The sequence below is a fragment of the Heptranchias perlo genome, chromosome 11 (assembly GCF_035084215.1).
Source record: "Heptranchias perlo isolate sHepPer1 chromosome 11, sHepPer1.hap1, whole genome shotgun sequence".
Classification (NCBI taxonomy): domain Eukaryota; kingdom Metazoa; phylum Chordata; class Chondrichthyes; order Hexanchiformes; family Hexanchidae; genus Heptranchias; species Heptranchias perlo.
Window position 1 is genome coordinate 63,030,923 of NC_090335.1, and position 16,933 is coordinate 63,047,855.

The 16,933-nt window shown below is 43.0% G+C and overlaps 1 protein-coding gene and 1 long non-coding RNA gene across 7 annotated transcripts in view; one reads left to right on the top strand and one right to left on the bottom strand.

Annotated features, from left to right (window-relative positions):
• Positions 1-10,979: 10,979 nt before the first annotated feature.
• LOC137327430 (uncharacterized) lies at positions 10,980-14,081 on the bottom strand. Its single transcript, XR_010964474.1, has 3 exons — positions 13,477-14,081; positions 12,159-12,439; positions 10,980-11,286 (listed from the first exon to the last, which is right to left on the bottom strand). It is a non-coding gene; the product is annotated as an uncharacterized lncRNA (long non-coding RNA).
• Positions 11,923-16,933, top strand: part of runx1 (RUNX family transcription factor 1) — a 191,867-nt gene continuing 186,856 nt past the window's right edge. For 2 of the 6 annotated variants that reach the window (XM_067993232.1, XM_067993234.1), the window contains exon 1: positions 12,234-12,379. Coding sequence is in view for 3 of the 6 variants with exons in the window: in XM_067993230.1 (XP_067849331.1) it covers positions 12,322-12,379 (58 nt within the window). In the remaining 3 variants the exon portion in view is untranslated. Of the gene's footprint in view, positions 12,098-12,233; positions 12,380-16,933 lie in introns of those variants that run through there. The other 4 variants (XM_067993230.1, XM_067993231.1, XM_067993235.1 and 1 more) reach the window with 4 other exon arrangements.

The following is a 16,933-nucleotide window of genomic DNA, read 5'->3' on the forward strand; positions in this document are numbered from 1 at the left end:
ATTCTTAGCACATCACAAACACCTTCCAAAACCAATAAATCATTTTTGAAGAGCAGTCAGTGTCATTGTGTAGGAAAAGGCAGCTACCAGATTGTGCACAGCAAGGTCCTACAAACAGCAAGTGAAATAAATGGCCAGTTAATCTGTTTTTGATAGTGGTGATTGATGGAGGACGTTGTCCAGGAGACCAGGAGGACTCCCTGTTCTAAGCCAAAGCTATGAAAACACAGGTTTGATCCCTGGCCTGTGCTGAGTCACCAATTTCCACCAAGGTGGCTTCAATTGGCCACAGTGAGCCTAGGTTAGGGAAGGGGAAAAAAAACATCAGTAAGGGTTCCTGCTTCTGGTTGCTGTCCAGTGACCCTCATTGTCTGTGTGGGTAGACATCTGGTGAGAACCAGACTGGATGTTTCCCAAACTTCAATAACCTCCCAACACTTGCTGTCTAGGCTCTTGCATGAAGAATGAGTGAGATACTGGCGGACAGCCAGCAATTGTGAAAACATACCCGAGCAAAGAAGTCAGTGCCTTCAGGAGAGATGGAGAGAAAATTGGAGGACTTAAAAACAAAAAGACTTCCAACCAAAGAACCTCTTTGTGTAGGAAAAAATGTACAATAAAAGCAAATCTTAATTTGATCAGCACTGGTAAGTTGCCAATGATAGAATGTCTAGCCCTTACACATCAGCAGCACAAAGTAAGAATGCACAATTCTCTCCAGTGTGTTTTAGCCCTCCTTGGGATATGTTTATGTCATTCCAGTGAATCCTGCTGTACCTCGCTGTCTTTCCACCCACACAAAAATCTAATGTTAACAGGTGGTAAAACAGCTCGGCTGAACACGTCTGGCACCAGTGGTTATGCTTGTGGCCTACTGACTCATGGCTTAATTATGAGTCCAACACAATGGTTTCAAAGTTAGTCTGTAAACCTAGAAGCATGCACAAAAAGAAAAGATAATCAAAAGGCGCAGGAAGTCAAGCCCATGGTCCGTGTGTTGGGATTGACTGTCAGAAAGGCAAGAAAAAAAAACTTTCACAAAAAAAGTTCTCAGTTCCTCCCTTACTATCCAACACCTGAAGAAAGAGCTGTGAGAAGAATAGCTAACTGTTAGTCATGAGAAATAGAACTGATACATATCATCCCCTTTTGAAAGTGTTGGCAATGGTGATAAAAGAAAACGAGACACATAACAAGCCATTAAAAATGTTCTTTTCCCCTTTCATGCAGTCGCAAGAAACAACAATCGGTTACACAGCAACACTTGACACAATGAGATGTGACTGGAATTGCAGCCATGTGATCTACTTATTTCTCTGAGGTTCTGATGTAGGTTCTACATCCCAAGCTTTAACTCATCTGTGCATGTTTCCAGCAATTTCTGTTTTTATTTGAGTTTTGCACATTTTCCGTTTCTTTTTAGAGGCGCTTCCCCCAGTCGGACACTCCAGATGAGGAGTGGCACCCACAGGAAGCGTTGGTCAGGAAACCGCAGGCCCACGGCGTCTGATTTTTCCATCCATTGATGGATGGCAAATCAAGCCACGTGGACCCAAGATTTCCCACCAAGGAGCGCCCGGTTGGAGAATCTTTTATCCCAACTTATTTCTCTTTCCATTTGTTGAAAATGCACCTCAAAATCTTGCTTGAAATAAAGATTTCTCACATCAACCTATGCCAACCGACACACGAGCTTGTTGCACTACCTCCAACTCAGCTCCTTCTCGGGAGCTCACACAAGAATGGGATTCCTTAACTTCTTCAGTCTCCCTTCCCTTTCAAATTACTAGTATTTAAAACCCAACCTTGTAATTACCAAATCATTACTTTTTGATTCACTCTGAAATTACAGTGTGGAGTACCAGTATTATGAACGCTAACCCTTTTGTCTGAAATTCCTCTTTTCGCTATTTTAGTGGCGTTAACTCATTTAATTTAGACACGATAACGCCAATGTTATTAGAACATAAAGTGTTTGCATTCATCTGCTGTAATTCAAAGCCCTTGTGTTCTGCACTGTCAGCCTTGGTCCTTCACCTAGGCTTCTCAAACAAATAAAAACAATGGGGATGGGATGGGGAGGGTGGTAATTGGACGGATCGGTCATGGGGGGTCCAGGAATTTGAGGCGAAACCTGAATCCACTAGGTTTACATTCCACCTAAAAATCTTGATCGTGGAAGGGAAGGTGGGGAGAGGGGGGGAGGGAGGTGGTGTAATAAATTGGATAGCCAGGTGGTGAAGGATAGAATTCTCGAGCCTGGTCTTCAGTTGCTTCCAAGCCTTTATTCACAGAGATCCATATTACCCACAGCGCACCCCCTAGATAAGCTCTAATATAAATGGATACAAGAGAGTCCCCAATTGATCTGCACCACCTGAATACAATTAACACTAATTGATATAAATCACATGGATACAACTAACAGGGAGGAATGGGCATTTCTTAGGTCCGCTCCACTTGTATCCTGCAATGCCTTTGGGGCATATCTGGGGGCATTCCTGGGGCTAAACCAAGAGTTCCATCCACTCTTAGACCCAGCAGGTTCCATTGCCCACTGAGAGCAGATACGGGTTCCATGCTGGGCCCTTCCGAAGGCCTCAAAAATGTCTCCCAGCAAAGGTAAGTTAAAGAATCACTGGATTGGGGGTAATATTCTGGCATAGGTGGAGGATTGGTTATCTAACAGGAAGCAGAGAGTTGGGATAAATGGTTCATTCTCGGACTGGCAACCAGTAGCCAGTGGTGTTCCGCAGGGGTCGGTGCTGGGTCCCCAACTCTTTACAATCTATATTAACGATTTGGAGGAGGGGACCGAGTGTAACATATCAAAGTTTGCAGATGATACAAAGATGGGAGGGAAAGTAGAGAGTGAGGAGGACATAAAAAACCTACAAGGGGATATAGACAGACTGGGTGAGTGGGCGGAGATTTGGCAGATGCAATACAATATTGGAAAATGTGAGGTTATGCACTTTGGCAGGAAAAATCAGAGAGCAAGTTATTATCTTAATGGCGAGAAACTGGAAAGTACTGCAGTACAAAGGGATCTGGGGGTCCTAGTGCAAGAAAATCAAAAAGTTAGTATGCAGGTCCAGAAGGTGATCAAGAAGGCCAACGGAATGTTGGCTTTCATAGCCAGGGGGATAGAATATAAAAACAGGGAGGTATTGCTGCAGTTATATAAGGTATTGGTGAGACCGCATCTGGAATACTGCATACAGTTTTGGTGTCCATACTTAAGAAAAGACATACTTGCTCTCGAGGCAGTACAAAGAAGGTTCACTCCGTTAATCCGGGGGATGAGGGGGTGGACATATGAGGAGAGGTTGAGTAGATTGGGACTCTACTCATTGGAGTTCAGAAGAATGAGAGGCGATCTTATTGAAACATATAAGATTGTGAAGGGCTTGATCGGGTGGATGTGGTAAGGATGTTCCCAAGGATGGGTGAAACTAGAACTAGGGGGCATAATCTTAGAATAAGGGGCTGGTCTTTCAAAACTGAGATGAGGAGAAACTTCTTCACTCAGAGGGTATTAGGTCTGTGGAATTTGCTGCCCCAGGAAGCCGTGGAAGCTACATCATTAAATAAATTTAAAACAGAAATAGACAGTTTCCTAGAAGTAAAGGGAATTAAGGGTTACGGGGAGCGGGCAGGAAATTGGACATGAATTTAGATTTGAGGTTAGGATCAGATCAGCCATGATCTTATTGAATGGCGGAGCAGGCTCGAGGGGCCGATTGGCCTACTCCTGCTCCTATTTCTTATGTTCTTATGTAATCAATCCCAAAGGACATCTATAACCTTATAAAGCAGGTTAACATTTCTTAATGAACACTTTGGTTCCAATGAGGGTGCTGCTCCGATTTCCACCAAACACTCGGGGCAGGCTCCTCTATAGCACCTCTACAGATGCAAGTTGATATTTGTTCCTGGGATTTGGAACGGGGTCAATGGCTTCTCCAGGAGGCAGACAAAGTCCCACCCCCACTGAGATTCAGGCTGAGGAGTAGGGACCCCGGGATTCAGTCCCAAAGATTAGAGCTCCATAATTCGCGACCACTTGTGCATTAATCTATTTTAACTCTAAGACATGTTGAATGCTGAAAGGATAGAACATTGTGAAAAAAAGCTCATTCTCAGAGTTTGAATATTAATATTTTCAAGCCAGTGCTATGGAATTATGTGAAATCTGTTCCACTTTATGCCGACTGCCCACCAACTAGGTGTATGGCTGGGTTCTTTTTTGGCGGGGCATTATGTCCAATCACACCCAGCCAACTGGAACTTTCCCCTTCCTTCATTCAGTAGCCCTTTTTTGCCAGAAGACCCCGACTGGAATTTTCCCCAGGCAGTGATATAAGGAATATAAATTCCATTGGGCAGGCTCCGAGCCCACACTCAGAGTACACATTGGGAAGTTGCCTACTCCCAGTCGCTGACTTTAGCAGCGATATATTTAAAGGGCACAAGATCACGGGCTGGAGTGCGCGATTTCTTGGTGTGAGACAGAAGCCAGCACAGCTGGATATTGATCTCGAAATTGACAGAAATTGTAAATTTCCTCTATTTTAACCCGAGTGGTGTACGTAGTTACTGTAAGCCAGGCGTACAAAACAACAACTACTAAATCTCCCTGAAAGGTAGCCTTCGCATGTCATTAATGTTCATAAGCACGGTTACCAGCACAGTGTAACAATGGACTGACAAGTGTTAGTCTTTGCAGTAATATCGCCCAAGTGGTAGTGGGCAATTTGTGCCTAAACGTTGAATTCTATGCCCAGTTATCACCCAGAACAGGGTCTACTGCCTGTTTTGGGGAAAATTCCTCTCCTCTCCGCGGACTCTTCCACATTTTGTTCACTGGTTCAGCACTTTCACTTTTTTGCAGTAAGTTACACCAGCAAAAGGAAGATCGAAGAGGAATAAAGGAAATTTGCTCAGCTAGACCTTGGAAAACAGTAGTTCTCTATCTCAAAACATAGTCCCGACGTGCACAACATATTGTACAGATAGTGGCATCAGCCTACAAGCACAGACACAACTATAATTCTATAACTCTGTTGTTCCAAGTGCCTTACCTAATTGCCTTTGTAAATCATAGACACTTCAAGGAGCAATGCAGCTCCAACGAGCTTCAGCTGCCAGAGGCACAATTGCATGTGAAGAGTTGAGGGGAACAGCTCTCTTGTGTTTGAGGGTTGGGGTTGGTAGGGGAGGGGGCACATGTCCCTCTTGCGTTCATGGTGATTCATCCTATGTAAGCTTGCACATATTGGGGAAACTGCCCATACTGGGGAAAGTTTCTTAAATCTCATTTCTTTTGCCTGAGTAACTTTCCCAATCGCTGAGAAAAACGGCAGCAAGGCGCCCATGCCAGCAAACTCATCCGATCTACCGGCTCTCCAGAGAAACCAAGTGCCCACCCCAAGTGCCAACCCAAATACCACCCTTCCAAAACATAGCCGGTTGAGAGGGGCACCTTGGAGTGAACAACCTTTTATGTTTCAGAGTGAGAATGGCTTTTTTTTTATTCGTTCATGGGATGTGGGTGTCGTTGGCGAGGCCAGCATTTATTGCCCATCCATAATTGCCCTCGAGAAGGTGGTGGTGAGCCGCCTTCTTGAACCGCTGCACTCTGTGTGGTGAAGGTTCTCCCACAGTGCTGTTAGGGAGTTCCAGGATTTTGACCCAGCGACAATGAAGGAACTGCAATATATTTCCAAGTAGAGATAGTGTGTGACTTGGAGGGGAACGTGCAGGTGGTGTTGTTCCCATGCGCCTGCTGCCCTTGTCCTTCTAGGTGGTAGAGGTCGCAGGTTTGCGAGGTGCTGTCGAAGAAGCCTTGGCGAGTTGCTGCAGTGCATCCTGTGGATGGTACACACTGCAGCAACAGTCCGCCGGTGGTGAAGGGAGTGAATTTTTAGGGTGGTGGATGGGGTGCCAATCAAACGGGCTGCTTTGTCCTGGATGCTGTTGAGCTTTTTGAGTGTTGTTGGAGCTGCACTCGTCCAGGCAAGTGGAGAGTATTCCATCACACTCCTGACTTGTGCCTTGTAGATGGTGGAAAGGCTTTGGGGAGTCAGGAGGTGAGTCACTCGCCGCAGAATACCCAGCCTCTGACCTGCTCTTGTAGCCACAGTATTTATATGGCTGGTCCAGTTAAGTTTCTGGTCAATGGTGACCCCCAGGATGTTGATGGTGGGGGATTCAGCGATGGTAATGCCGTTGAATGTCAAGGGGAGGTGGTTAGACTCTCTCTTGTTGGAGATGGTCATTGCCTGGCACTTGGAATATAAAGAATTGAAACATTCCTAATAAATTAGATCCACATGGACAAAACATTGATATTTTTCTGTTGGTATTTGAGGAAGCAACTGGACTTCGATTCTATTTTGTTATTACATTGTACAAAATTTCTAAAAAAAAAAGTATAAAAAGGCATTTTAGCTGCAACAAAACCTATCATTAGAGTAAGATTTGTATTTTTAAATCTGTTTCACATGTATATGTGGTTATTTGAGAATTTTTAGTAGCCGTTTGATTTTCTGGCTGCACTGCTCGTGTTCAATCCAGTGTGAGCAGCTTGTGATGCTTCATAGAAATTCGATTTTTCCTTGCACGCCAACAGTTTCCATGCGCTGTGCATAAGAATGCCTTGATCTGCCGAAGAATCGTATTCCATCATAACTCTGATTGCACTTGATTCGCACTTTCCATTTTAACCACTAATAATTGAAGGCCAGCAGATGATTCTCAAGTCCTCATCCTTGTTTTCAATCTTTCCATAGCCTCACTGCACCCCACCTTTGCAAGCTCCCAAGCTGCACATCCTCACATGCATAGAAACATAGAAAATAGGAGAAGGAGTAGGCCATTCGGTCCTTCGAACCTGCTCCGCCATTCAATATGATCATGGCTGATCCTCTATCTCAATACCGTATTCCCGCTCCCTCCCCTTATCCCTTGATGCCTTTTGTATCTAGAAATCTATCTAGCTCCTTCTTAAATATGTTCAGTGACTTGGCCTCCATAGCCTTCTGTGGTAGAGAATTCCACAGGTTCACCAACCTCTGAGTGAAGAAATTTCTTCTCATCTCAGTCCTAAATGTCCTACCCCGTATCCTGAGACGGTGACCCCTCGTTCTGGACCCCCCAGCCAGGGGAAACATCCTCCCTGCATCCAAGTCTGTCTAGCCCTGTCAGAATTTTATATGCATCCTTCACTCCTCCATGGTGTCAGCCTGGGCTTGTTGGTAACACTCTTTCCTCTGAGTCAGAAGGTTGTGGGTTCATGTCCCACTCCAGGGACTTGAGCACAAAATCTAGGCTGTCAGAAGTGTTATCTTCCAGATGAGATGTTAAACTGAGGCCCCATCTGCCCTTTCAGGTGTAAAAGATCCCATGATACTATTTCGAAGAAGAGCAGGGGAGTTCTACCTGGTGTCCTGGTCAATATTTATCCCTCAACCAACATCACTAAAACAGATTGGCTGCTGTGTTTCCTAAATTATAACAGTGGCTACACTTCAAAAGTACATCAATGGCTGTAAAGCATCCTGAGGCTGTGAAATGAGTTATATCAATGCAAGTCTTTCTTCATCAGATTGATCCTTGTATCCCATTCCCTCCATTGTAGCCCTTCTTTCAGCCACTATAGCCCCGATTTTAACTCGGGCTTGCCCCAACTCGCTAATGTGAGGCCCAGGTTATTTCGACTCCTGGCTTGGTATGTAAATGCACCAACCATTTTGGTGCTAAGCCACACAGGCCAGGAAGATCCCTGGTTTGATTCCTGGCCTGTACTGAGTTAGTTGATCCCGGCCTTGGTGCTCCACATGGTTTCCAGGCCAGGAAAGGGAAAAACTAGCCAATGCAGGTTGTTGAGACCATGATCAGGTTCAGCTGTTTGACAGTCTGCTGACACACACATGTGTAGAACAATCATTTGGGCAAGGGAACGTGCAAAGGTGAAGCTACCTATGGGAACCATAGCCCAGCATGAGCCTGCACCTTCAGAGAGCACAGGAGAAAAAAGGGATTTAAACCATTTACACTATGCACGGTTTTGGGTTTTAAAATATCAGTGTGAGGACCTGCGTTCTCCTTTTCACCTTGTCCTCTTTGGGAACGTGCATCTGGAATCAGGCTTCCCACTCACCTTCGGAATTCAGCATCTCAGAAACGTGACTAATCTGAATTGGAATCTGAGGCCAAGCTTTGCGTATCTTCAGTGATTCAGCTTTTTAAGGACATTGTTCAGACAATTACAAACCTCTAAAGTTTGGCTTTAATCATCCAAACCCATAGCCAAAACCCCAAAAGTTCATCCCTACTGACTGCCCCAGCCAGCATGGACACTGGGAATACAGTCAGCTCCAATAGACACGAGTGTCTGACATTTAATGAATTCAATGATGTAATTAGTGCTTTTAAGTAAATAGAAATTAAAAATCTCTGAATTATTTTCTATTTGTCTATCACACTGACTCCTTCGAATGGAACAAAGTTCTTCTTAATTGTTTAGCATAGATTATTTTTTTTATTATTCGTTCATGGTTTGTGGGCATCACTGGCAAGGCCAGCATTTATTGCCCATCCCTAATTGCCCTTGAGAAGGTGGTGGTGAGCCGCCTTCTTGAACCGCTGCAGTCCGTGTGGTGAAGGTTCTCCCACAGTGCTGTTAGGTAGGGAGTTCCAGGATTTTGACCCAGCTATGTTCTATACTGTGTTTAAAACTCAAATTATATTATCATCTTCTATGTGAACTGTATGACTGCTAGAATTCCTATAATCGACCAAAATGCAACATATTAAATATCATAATTTGAAACTGTGTGCATTTCAGAAAGGGCTGCACTTGTAGTTAGAATTATATAGACATTATGCAGAGAAGTTTTAGCCTGAGTTCCTGATAAGTGAATCCACCTGGTAATAGAAATGATGTTGTGTGACTAACTGGTTAATCATGTAACAGTAACTGACTCGACTTCACATTTTCATAGCTTTTCTCCCCTTTTGCCCCTCCTGATGGTGCTAATTCTTGCTCTAGTATCGCATCACAGACACTGGCAATCATTTATATAGCGCCTTTCATATTCTCAGGGCGGCTCAAAGCACTTTACATCCAATGAAGTACTTTGTGTGTAATATAAGGAAACACAGCTGCCAACTTGTGCACAGCAAGATCGCACAAACAACAAATGACCAAATAATCTGTACCTTTTTTTTAATAATGTTGGTGGAAGGATACATGTTGGTCAGGACACTCCCCTGCTATTCCTCAAATAGTGCCATGGGGTCTTTAATGGCCAACTGAGCAGGCAGACGGGGCCTCGGTTCAATGTCTCATCTTGAAAGACGGCACCTCCGACAATGCAGCATTCCCTCAGTACTGCACTGAAGTGTTGGCCTGGATTATGTGGTGAAATCTCTGCAGTGGGCCTTGAACCTACAGCTTTCTGGCTCCGAGGTGACACCGCTACCACTGAGCCAAGGCCAACAAGTATCTCGCCCAAGTGGCCCTTCTTCGTCTGTCAGTGAGTGCCGGCAGGCTCTATCACCATGATGGGCAGCGCAGTTAAGCCCAATCCTCTCCTCACCAGAGGTCGTCACCACTGCACTTCCCAGCAGGAGTTGCTGGATACCAATCAAAAGTGGCTACTTTTCCCTTCCTGACCTAGAGGCTCTGCGGTCAATTGTAGCACTCGGTGCTAATGTAATTGTAGTAACTGCTGCCTCAGCTGAGATACATCAACTCAGTGTAGAGGCAAAAACCTGGGACCATTTGATCTTTATGGTTTAATAACATACTGCAGGATCCATTTACCCACTGGCCCATTGTGGGGGGGGGGGGGGGGGGTGGTGGCTACTTCTTTTCTAGCATATTGTAAAATGCACTGTGGGAAAATACACTTGAGGGATAAAAGGACCCAGGACTGAAGTGATGGGAATAGTCCCATATGGATTGATTGTTACTGACTGATATTTAACTCTCAAAGCTTCTTGAGAACACATTGCCTGTTCTTGACTTCCTCACAATGCTTGCACATGCATTTTTAACATCCCTGCACAGAGTCCTTGATGTCGAAGATCTAGCAGACCTCCGAAGAAGCATCCTCTTGTGGAAAGGAGCCATGTGCTGGGCTGGGAACAATTAACAGCGATATTCTGTTGGGAATGGGGGGGGCGGGGGGGGAGTGGTGAAATCTTATTCTTTGGCTACCACAGCCCTGCCAATGGCTATTTCTAAACACCACTCAAGAGAAAAAGAGAGACAAACGCTCCTTTTTTCTCTCCGCCCTCTTTGCTTTCATTTCTTCTAATATAACATCAAATGATTCCGAATACTGTGGCACCAATTGCATGGAAATGAGCACCAGGCTTTGCAAAGCATAATAGCCTGGAAATACAAGGAAGAATTCATAGTGTACATCTTGCACACATGCTGATCTTATTTATGGACATGCGTCCAAACCATCACACTAACGGACTCTTGCGTTCTTTGTTGAGAGATGCAGCTTGTCGCCAGAGGTTAAAGGGTTTTTTTCTGTAGATTATATACGTATAGGAACAAAAAAAAAGTTAGCAGCAGATGGATTGGTTAAATAGCAATGTGGTTAAACTGCAAAGGAAATTCAAAACTTTGTTCACAGAATACTTGCAGTGAGCCAGCTGCTGTACAACCGGCATTAAGTCCCGCTCCAACCTAACAATTAGTAGTCCCAAACATTTGCATTGTCCGATTGAAAAAAGGCAACGTAAGCCAGTAATAAGCAGACGACACATAGAATAATGTGCCATTTACCGACGGAGAATAAATTCGTTGAGTTGCCTTTCAAATCCGTGGACTGCAATTAGAATATAAAGGCACTAATGTATTTCTTTTTATAAATAACTGCTTGGAATAGGACGTTGTGAAAACTGCTGCAACAGTTACTGATGATACCCTGTCCAAGGTGAGTCTCTAGACACTCTTTAACTTGTAGAATCCCTTTATTTAACTTAGTACCTTTTGCTATCAAGATATTCTATTCTGAAATCACCTAGTTTCGTTAATACATCAATCAATCTGATATACAAGGGCTCCTGGTTAAAGGTTCTGAAGTTCAATATTTTTTTTTCAATTTGCTTCCCTCCTCTCCGGGAAGTACCGACTCCACTGGTGTCGTTAGCAGTCCGTTATATTGCCTCAGTGCCCACTCTTCATGTGGGAGCCTGGACTAGTGTTGGCAGGCCTTTCAACTGTGGAGGGGCATTGCAGTGTAGCCTGATCTTCCTCACCTAATGGCAAGAATCGGGGAAAAGAGGGTGAGAAATAAGCTCACTTCAATTTTTTTAAAATTTAAGTTTAAATAGTATCCAGAATTGGAGATGCACATATTTCAACAACTGAAATAAATTATCTGAGCTTTTTATAAAATTGAGGGGAAAAGTATCACAAAGGCATGTTAAGTAGCTACCAAATATACTGCCCATAAATTTAAAGTGTGCACTTCATTCTGTACAGGGTTAGAACAAAGTCATGATGACATCTCATATGTTTCTCCCTGTGCAAGAAAAAGACATACTTTTTTTATATTCGTAACAAAGTAATAATGGAACCCCAATCTTTCAAACTGTGTGTTTCTTTCAACAAGAACAAAAATGAAAGCTGCAGTGAAATTTTAATGATGGATTAAAACAGCTCCACTGCCCTTAAAGCAACACAGGCTCTGTTGTACAAAATCATATCGTTCTATTTGCATAATAAGCAAAAAGGGGCTGTGAGTCAGTTTTGCACACTCTAGCCTCTGCTATTTCCTGACTGAGCCAAGGGGAGGGCAGGTGGGGTGGGAAGGGCATGCTACAATGAGAAAAAAAAGGCGACATCACACAGGACACATGATCAACGACAGCCAATTAGGTTGAATTATCAAAGGGGAACAGTTAAATTTGTAATTTAGGTTGTGTGAAACTCTTTCGGCCTCATAAACAACCACAGAACCACAAGTTGGGTGCAGACCAGTCACACAACAGTGGGTCCGGGATATTGGTCAGCAAACAGCAACTCATTCTGATTTAAACCACAGAGTGCCAAGCATTTCGTACAGTGGTAAGCATCATCTAACCACAACCAATCCACTATTTTTACATTTCAGACCTCAAAAAAGTACCTTATCATGTTGTTTGCAGCGCTGCAGAAGCTGTGTGATAAGGTAAAAGGAAATTGCCAAAGATGAACGGTACAGTGGAGAGTGCGACTCTTAAACTCTGTTGGTTTTCCTTTGACAAGGTGGGAGACCTGCACAACCAGTTAGGACGGCTTCACGGGACACCATGGCTTCGAACAGCATATTTGAGTCATTTCCTTCATATCAACAGTGCTTCATGAGAGGTAAGCGCCACTCTTTAAAATGATTCACTCTAGTGCAAGTTGAGAAATAGTCCATTGAAACTAAACACAAGAATCATACTGTTATTTAGTGGCTGTAAGTTAAGTACTTACTGGGTTCAAAGCTGATGCATAAAAAGTATTTTATTATAATTGTCAATTTTCTCCAGTTTAATAAACACATTGCTGAAGAAACAAAATCTCCACAGGAAACTGAAACGCATCCGTCTTGAGCAACTTTTCACACAATATGATGTGAAGCTTGTCTGATGGTTTCTGTGAGGAGAATTTGCACTCTTTAGGGCTGACTGAAGAAACACTGGAGTCTTTGGTTAAGTAGTTTCGAAAACACTGAATTAGTCGGCCACGACAGTGAGGAAACAGAAGGACGAGATACACGTTTGAAAGCTTATGTCACTTTGAGTCACTAACAGTTGTCAGACTGCCGCAGAGTTTGTTTGTTTTTTTATTTTCATCAAGTAAAACAGAATGATAAATGCATTAGCAACACTCTGAAGCAAACATAGATATCTCTCTTTCTAAACTGTTGCTCAATTTTTCTTAGCATGTCACTGCTTTCAGTACAATTTGCACCTAAAGGGAGAAATTTTGTACCATCGACTCATGGTGGTTGGATGATTCGTGCATTCCTGCAGCATCATTCAGCTCCGTCGAATGGCCACAGTCCCAGTGCAAACTTGCTAACAGCTCCCTTGGCTCGCTGAACAACTGCTTCCTCAGTGCTGTTAACAGCCAGAGGAAACAATATTCATCAAATAACGAGAAGGACCTTCCTGGATTCAGTTTGCTTTTTTTTCATGTTTTGTTTCCAACCGTATCTACAGGAAAACTTATTGAGGAAATTTTTGCGAGTTTGATAAGGTAATAAAGAGCAACATATAAATAATCCTGCTTCACTCCTGTAGAATGCAGGCAGCTGAGGCACGTCCTGCTGAACTGTGCAGGAGTTAAGGGCATTAGTTAAGGCGCCATTTTTAACCCAACACACCGGGGCTAAGCAAAATGAAAGCATGAAACAAGCAGACCACCATGGACTGGTCTTGTCCATTGACGGCAAAACCAAAAAAAAAAGTAATTACCGTATGCAAATAGCGTTGCCATTCAATAGAACTTGAATAGACGTGGAGTAGAGTCTTATTAAATATGCATAAAATAGAGCCATAAAGTTGAGAAGGAAACCGGCATATTTAATCCACTTGTACTGATAATAACTTTTTTTTTTGGTTTGGCTTCCCCTTTTTCTTGCCAGTGCACTGAACTCTCGTCATCTTCGAGATACGAGGCAGAAGCAGACTTGTGCAAGTTAGATAAATAATCACATCTGCGGGCAAATTGTTTCTGCTGCATTTTTCTCACAGTTGTTTGCACGGATCGACCGTTAGAAACGTCTGAGGCGCCTCTCTCTCCCTTTTTTGCAAAAACAGTGCTGCAATTTATTGCCCTTGCTCTGTTAACAAACCCCAAATCGTCAGCTGTGGGGAAATAACAAGTTGTTCTCGTCACATATATTTCACTTTATCAGCCCTTGCAGTTCTCGCAGAAGGAAATCCATAATTCTTGTAGCACGATACCGTGTTAAAAATGAGAAGAGAAAAAAAAAGCAATTGTTCTATTCTAAGAAAACACTGGAAGGGAGCTGACGCATGAATTGAGTGTGGTACACCACAAAGGATATGGGTCTTTTCTATCATACCGCACCAGGCTCTCCCTTATGCACTCCAACAAGGAAACTGCTGAAGTCGCACCTTCCGATGAAACATTGCGCCCCAAGAGGACGGATGCTTTCAGTTTACAGTGAGTTTAAACATTAATCCTAGCTGGTGAATGTGAGCGCAGCCTAATTGTTCTGGTAATATATCACTCAATACTGCATTGTGTTCCAGCAGTCCTTTCCCTGTGCGCTGGTAACCTTTTCATTTTGTACAATTCACTGACTAGCTACCAAAGGGGAGTAAAAGAAAAGAAAGTAAACACTTGCATTTATATAGCGCCTTCCACCACCTCAGGTCGTCCCAAAGCGCTTTGCAGCCACTTTTGAAGTGTTGTCACTGTTGTAATGTAGGAAAACACGGCAGCCATTTTGCGCACAGCAAGGTCCCACAAACAGCAATGAGATAATGACCAGGTAATCTGTTTTAGTGATGTTGCTTGAGGGATAAATATTGGCCAGGACACCAGGGAGAACTCCACTACTCTTCTTAAAATGATGCCATGGGTTCTTTTACATCCACTTGAGAGGGCAGACAGGACCTCGGTTTAATGTCCCATCTGAAGGACGTTGCATACCTTGCACCCAATGTTCAATTTTCCGGATCCTTCTGTTCAAAAATTCAATCACCCATTATATCCACTAGTGTCTTCATTCTGATCACTTTCTCCTATAGTGTTGACTTACATCCTGTCATTAAATGCTGCTGTCACTGCATCCATTATTCACTACAGGAACAGACAATGTTGCAAGCACTTTTGAGGGTATCCGTGCAGATACTTAACTAACAGTGAAGCATTTCATAATGTGAATCACTACGGTCTGTAGTTTGAGCATAGGCTGAGAGGGATAGGCTGAGGGAAGCTTGGAGACTGCCTGGTTAAGGTCAAATGCACTTACGACCACCACAGGACTGCAAAATCCCACAGCACAAACTCCACTTGAAATTGGTAAATTTCTACCTAAAGCTCTCATTTTGTGAATGAATACAAGTATTTCTCTGAAGAACTGGGAACAAAAAAGTATTAAATCCAAAACTACCCATACTTAGAAAATTGAAAAAAGCAATTATGGAATAACATTTTCTAGATTCTCTCCATAATTCTCATCACTGGCAACCTTTCCGTTATCATCTGTGTAATATTTACTCAAGAAACATTAAATTTGTTAATATAATAAACAGTTATCCTCTAGGAAATATGTTTTGCACACACATGTCGAGCCAAATGTGCCATAAAGGACCTTATGTTCTCAGAATGTTCAACAGACATTTTTTAAAGACCAAAAGAACTTGCATTTATATAGCGCCTTTCACAACTTCAGGACATCCCAAAGCGCTTTACAGCCAATAAAGCACTTTTGAAGTGTAGTCACTGTTGAAACTGCTGCAACCAATTTGTGCAAAACAAGGCCCCACAATCGATAATGAGATAAATGATCAGATCATCTGTTTTTAGATGTTGGTTGAGGGATAAATGTTGGCCAGGACACCGGGCAGAACTCCCTTACGAATGCAAGACCTAACAAACTACGCTGGGTGTGAGTTCTGCCTGGCAGCTAGAACTGTTAGTTTATTTTTAAATGATTTAAGTGAAAACTTTATATCACAGCACTGAAAAATAATGACCCTTGTGTAGAGCTTACAACATAAATATCAGCTGGTAAGTGGTAAGCATTTGACTTGTTTACATATAAACCCATATTGGTATTTAATTGAGTGAATATGTTCATTTAGACAGATTCTATCCCCTGAGGTGCTATAAATATTGCTCAAACTAATCTTTTCTTCCGTAAATATTAACCCACGCCCTCCTGAATAAACAGGCTGGCTCATTTCTTAGTGTCAGATGGGGTAACGTGGCAGCTTTGTGTATTGGCACACAGCAAAGGCGCCAATGGTTCAAGCTCCATGACGTTACACGCACCACGAAGGACCCAAAACCTTTTCTCAGTGTGTGATTAGTACTTAGGAATAATAATATTTTCAAAAGTAACCAAGAGTCCATATTTGGGCATGTAATCTTGGAGAGGTTGTATCAATTCATTCAGATTATCCGGTAATTGACTAAAGGGCAGCTTCAAATTGCTTCATCGCAAAACCATACCTGCTGTAAAATCTTATGTTTGAGTGTGCTGGTAATTAGCAGAGCGATGGCATTATCCTTTTGCAAAACGTTTAGATAATGAAATCTCACCAATGCAGTATTCTGAAGCCCTGAGGTGCAACCTTTACAGAGTCGCCTCCTTTAACTCCACATGGCCTCAGTCAGGGTCACTTATTTATCGTTCAGCCCATACGACATTTGACTTTAGTTTATTGCCCTGAGCAGGCATGTGGCTCAGACACCAATGTGACGGCATTATGCGTTTCTGATATTACTCTCCAGGTATATTGTCATCCCCAAGATACTTGAGAAGGCTATGCAGAAGGGATGTGGTAGCACTCTAGTTTGCATACTCCAGATGTTGATGTACACTTGGCTTATATTAATTTTCTAATTCCAGATTGAATGTAAAAGTAAGAACTCTTAACCAAATAGAAGCACAGTCAGGATCTGTTCTGCATTTAAGAAGCTGTGCGTAATTTGTTAACCCTCTCCCACCATATGGTTTTCCAGTAGTAATATCCTAATCCTCAGAAGTGCAAACTCAAATCATTACCAGTGCGCGGAGGTGAATGGCCCAGGGGGAGTTTGAGCCAGCTTGAGTTGAGTCAAAACAACTTTTTTTTTTATATAAAAAAGAGTTGTATATGAGCCAGGGATGAGTAGAGCCCGAAGCAGCTGGCTGTGGCTCCGACTTGGGCATTTGTTTTTCCGCAGCCGCTA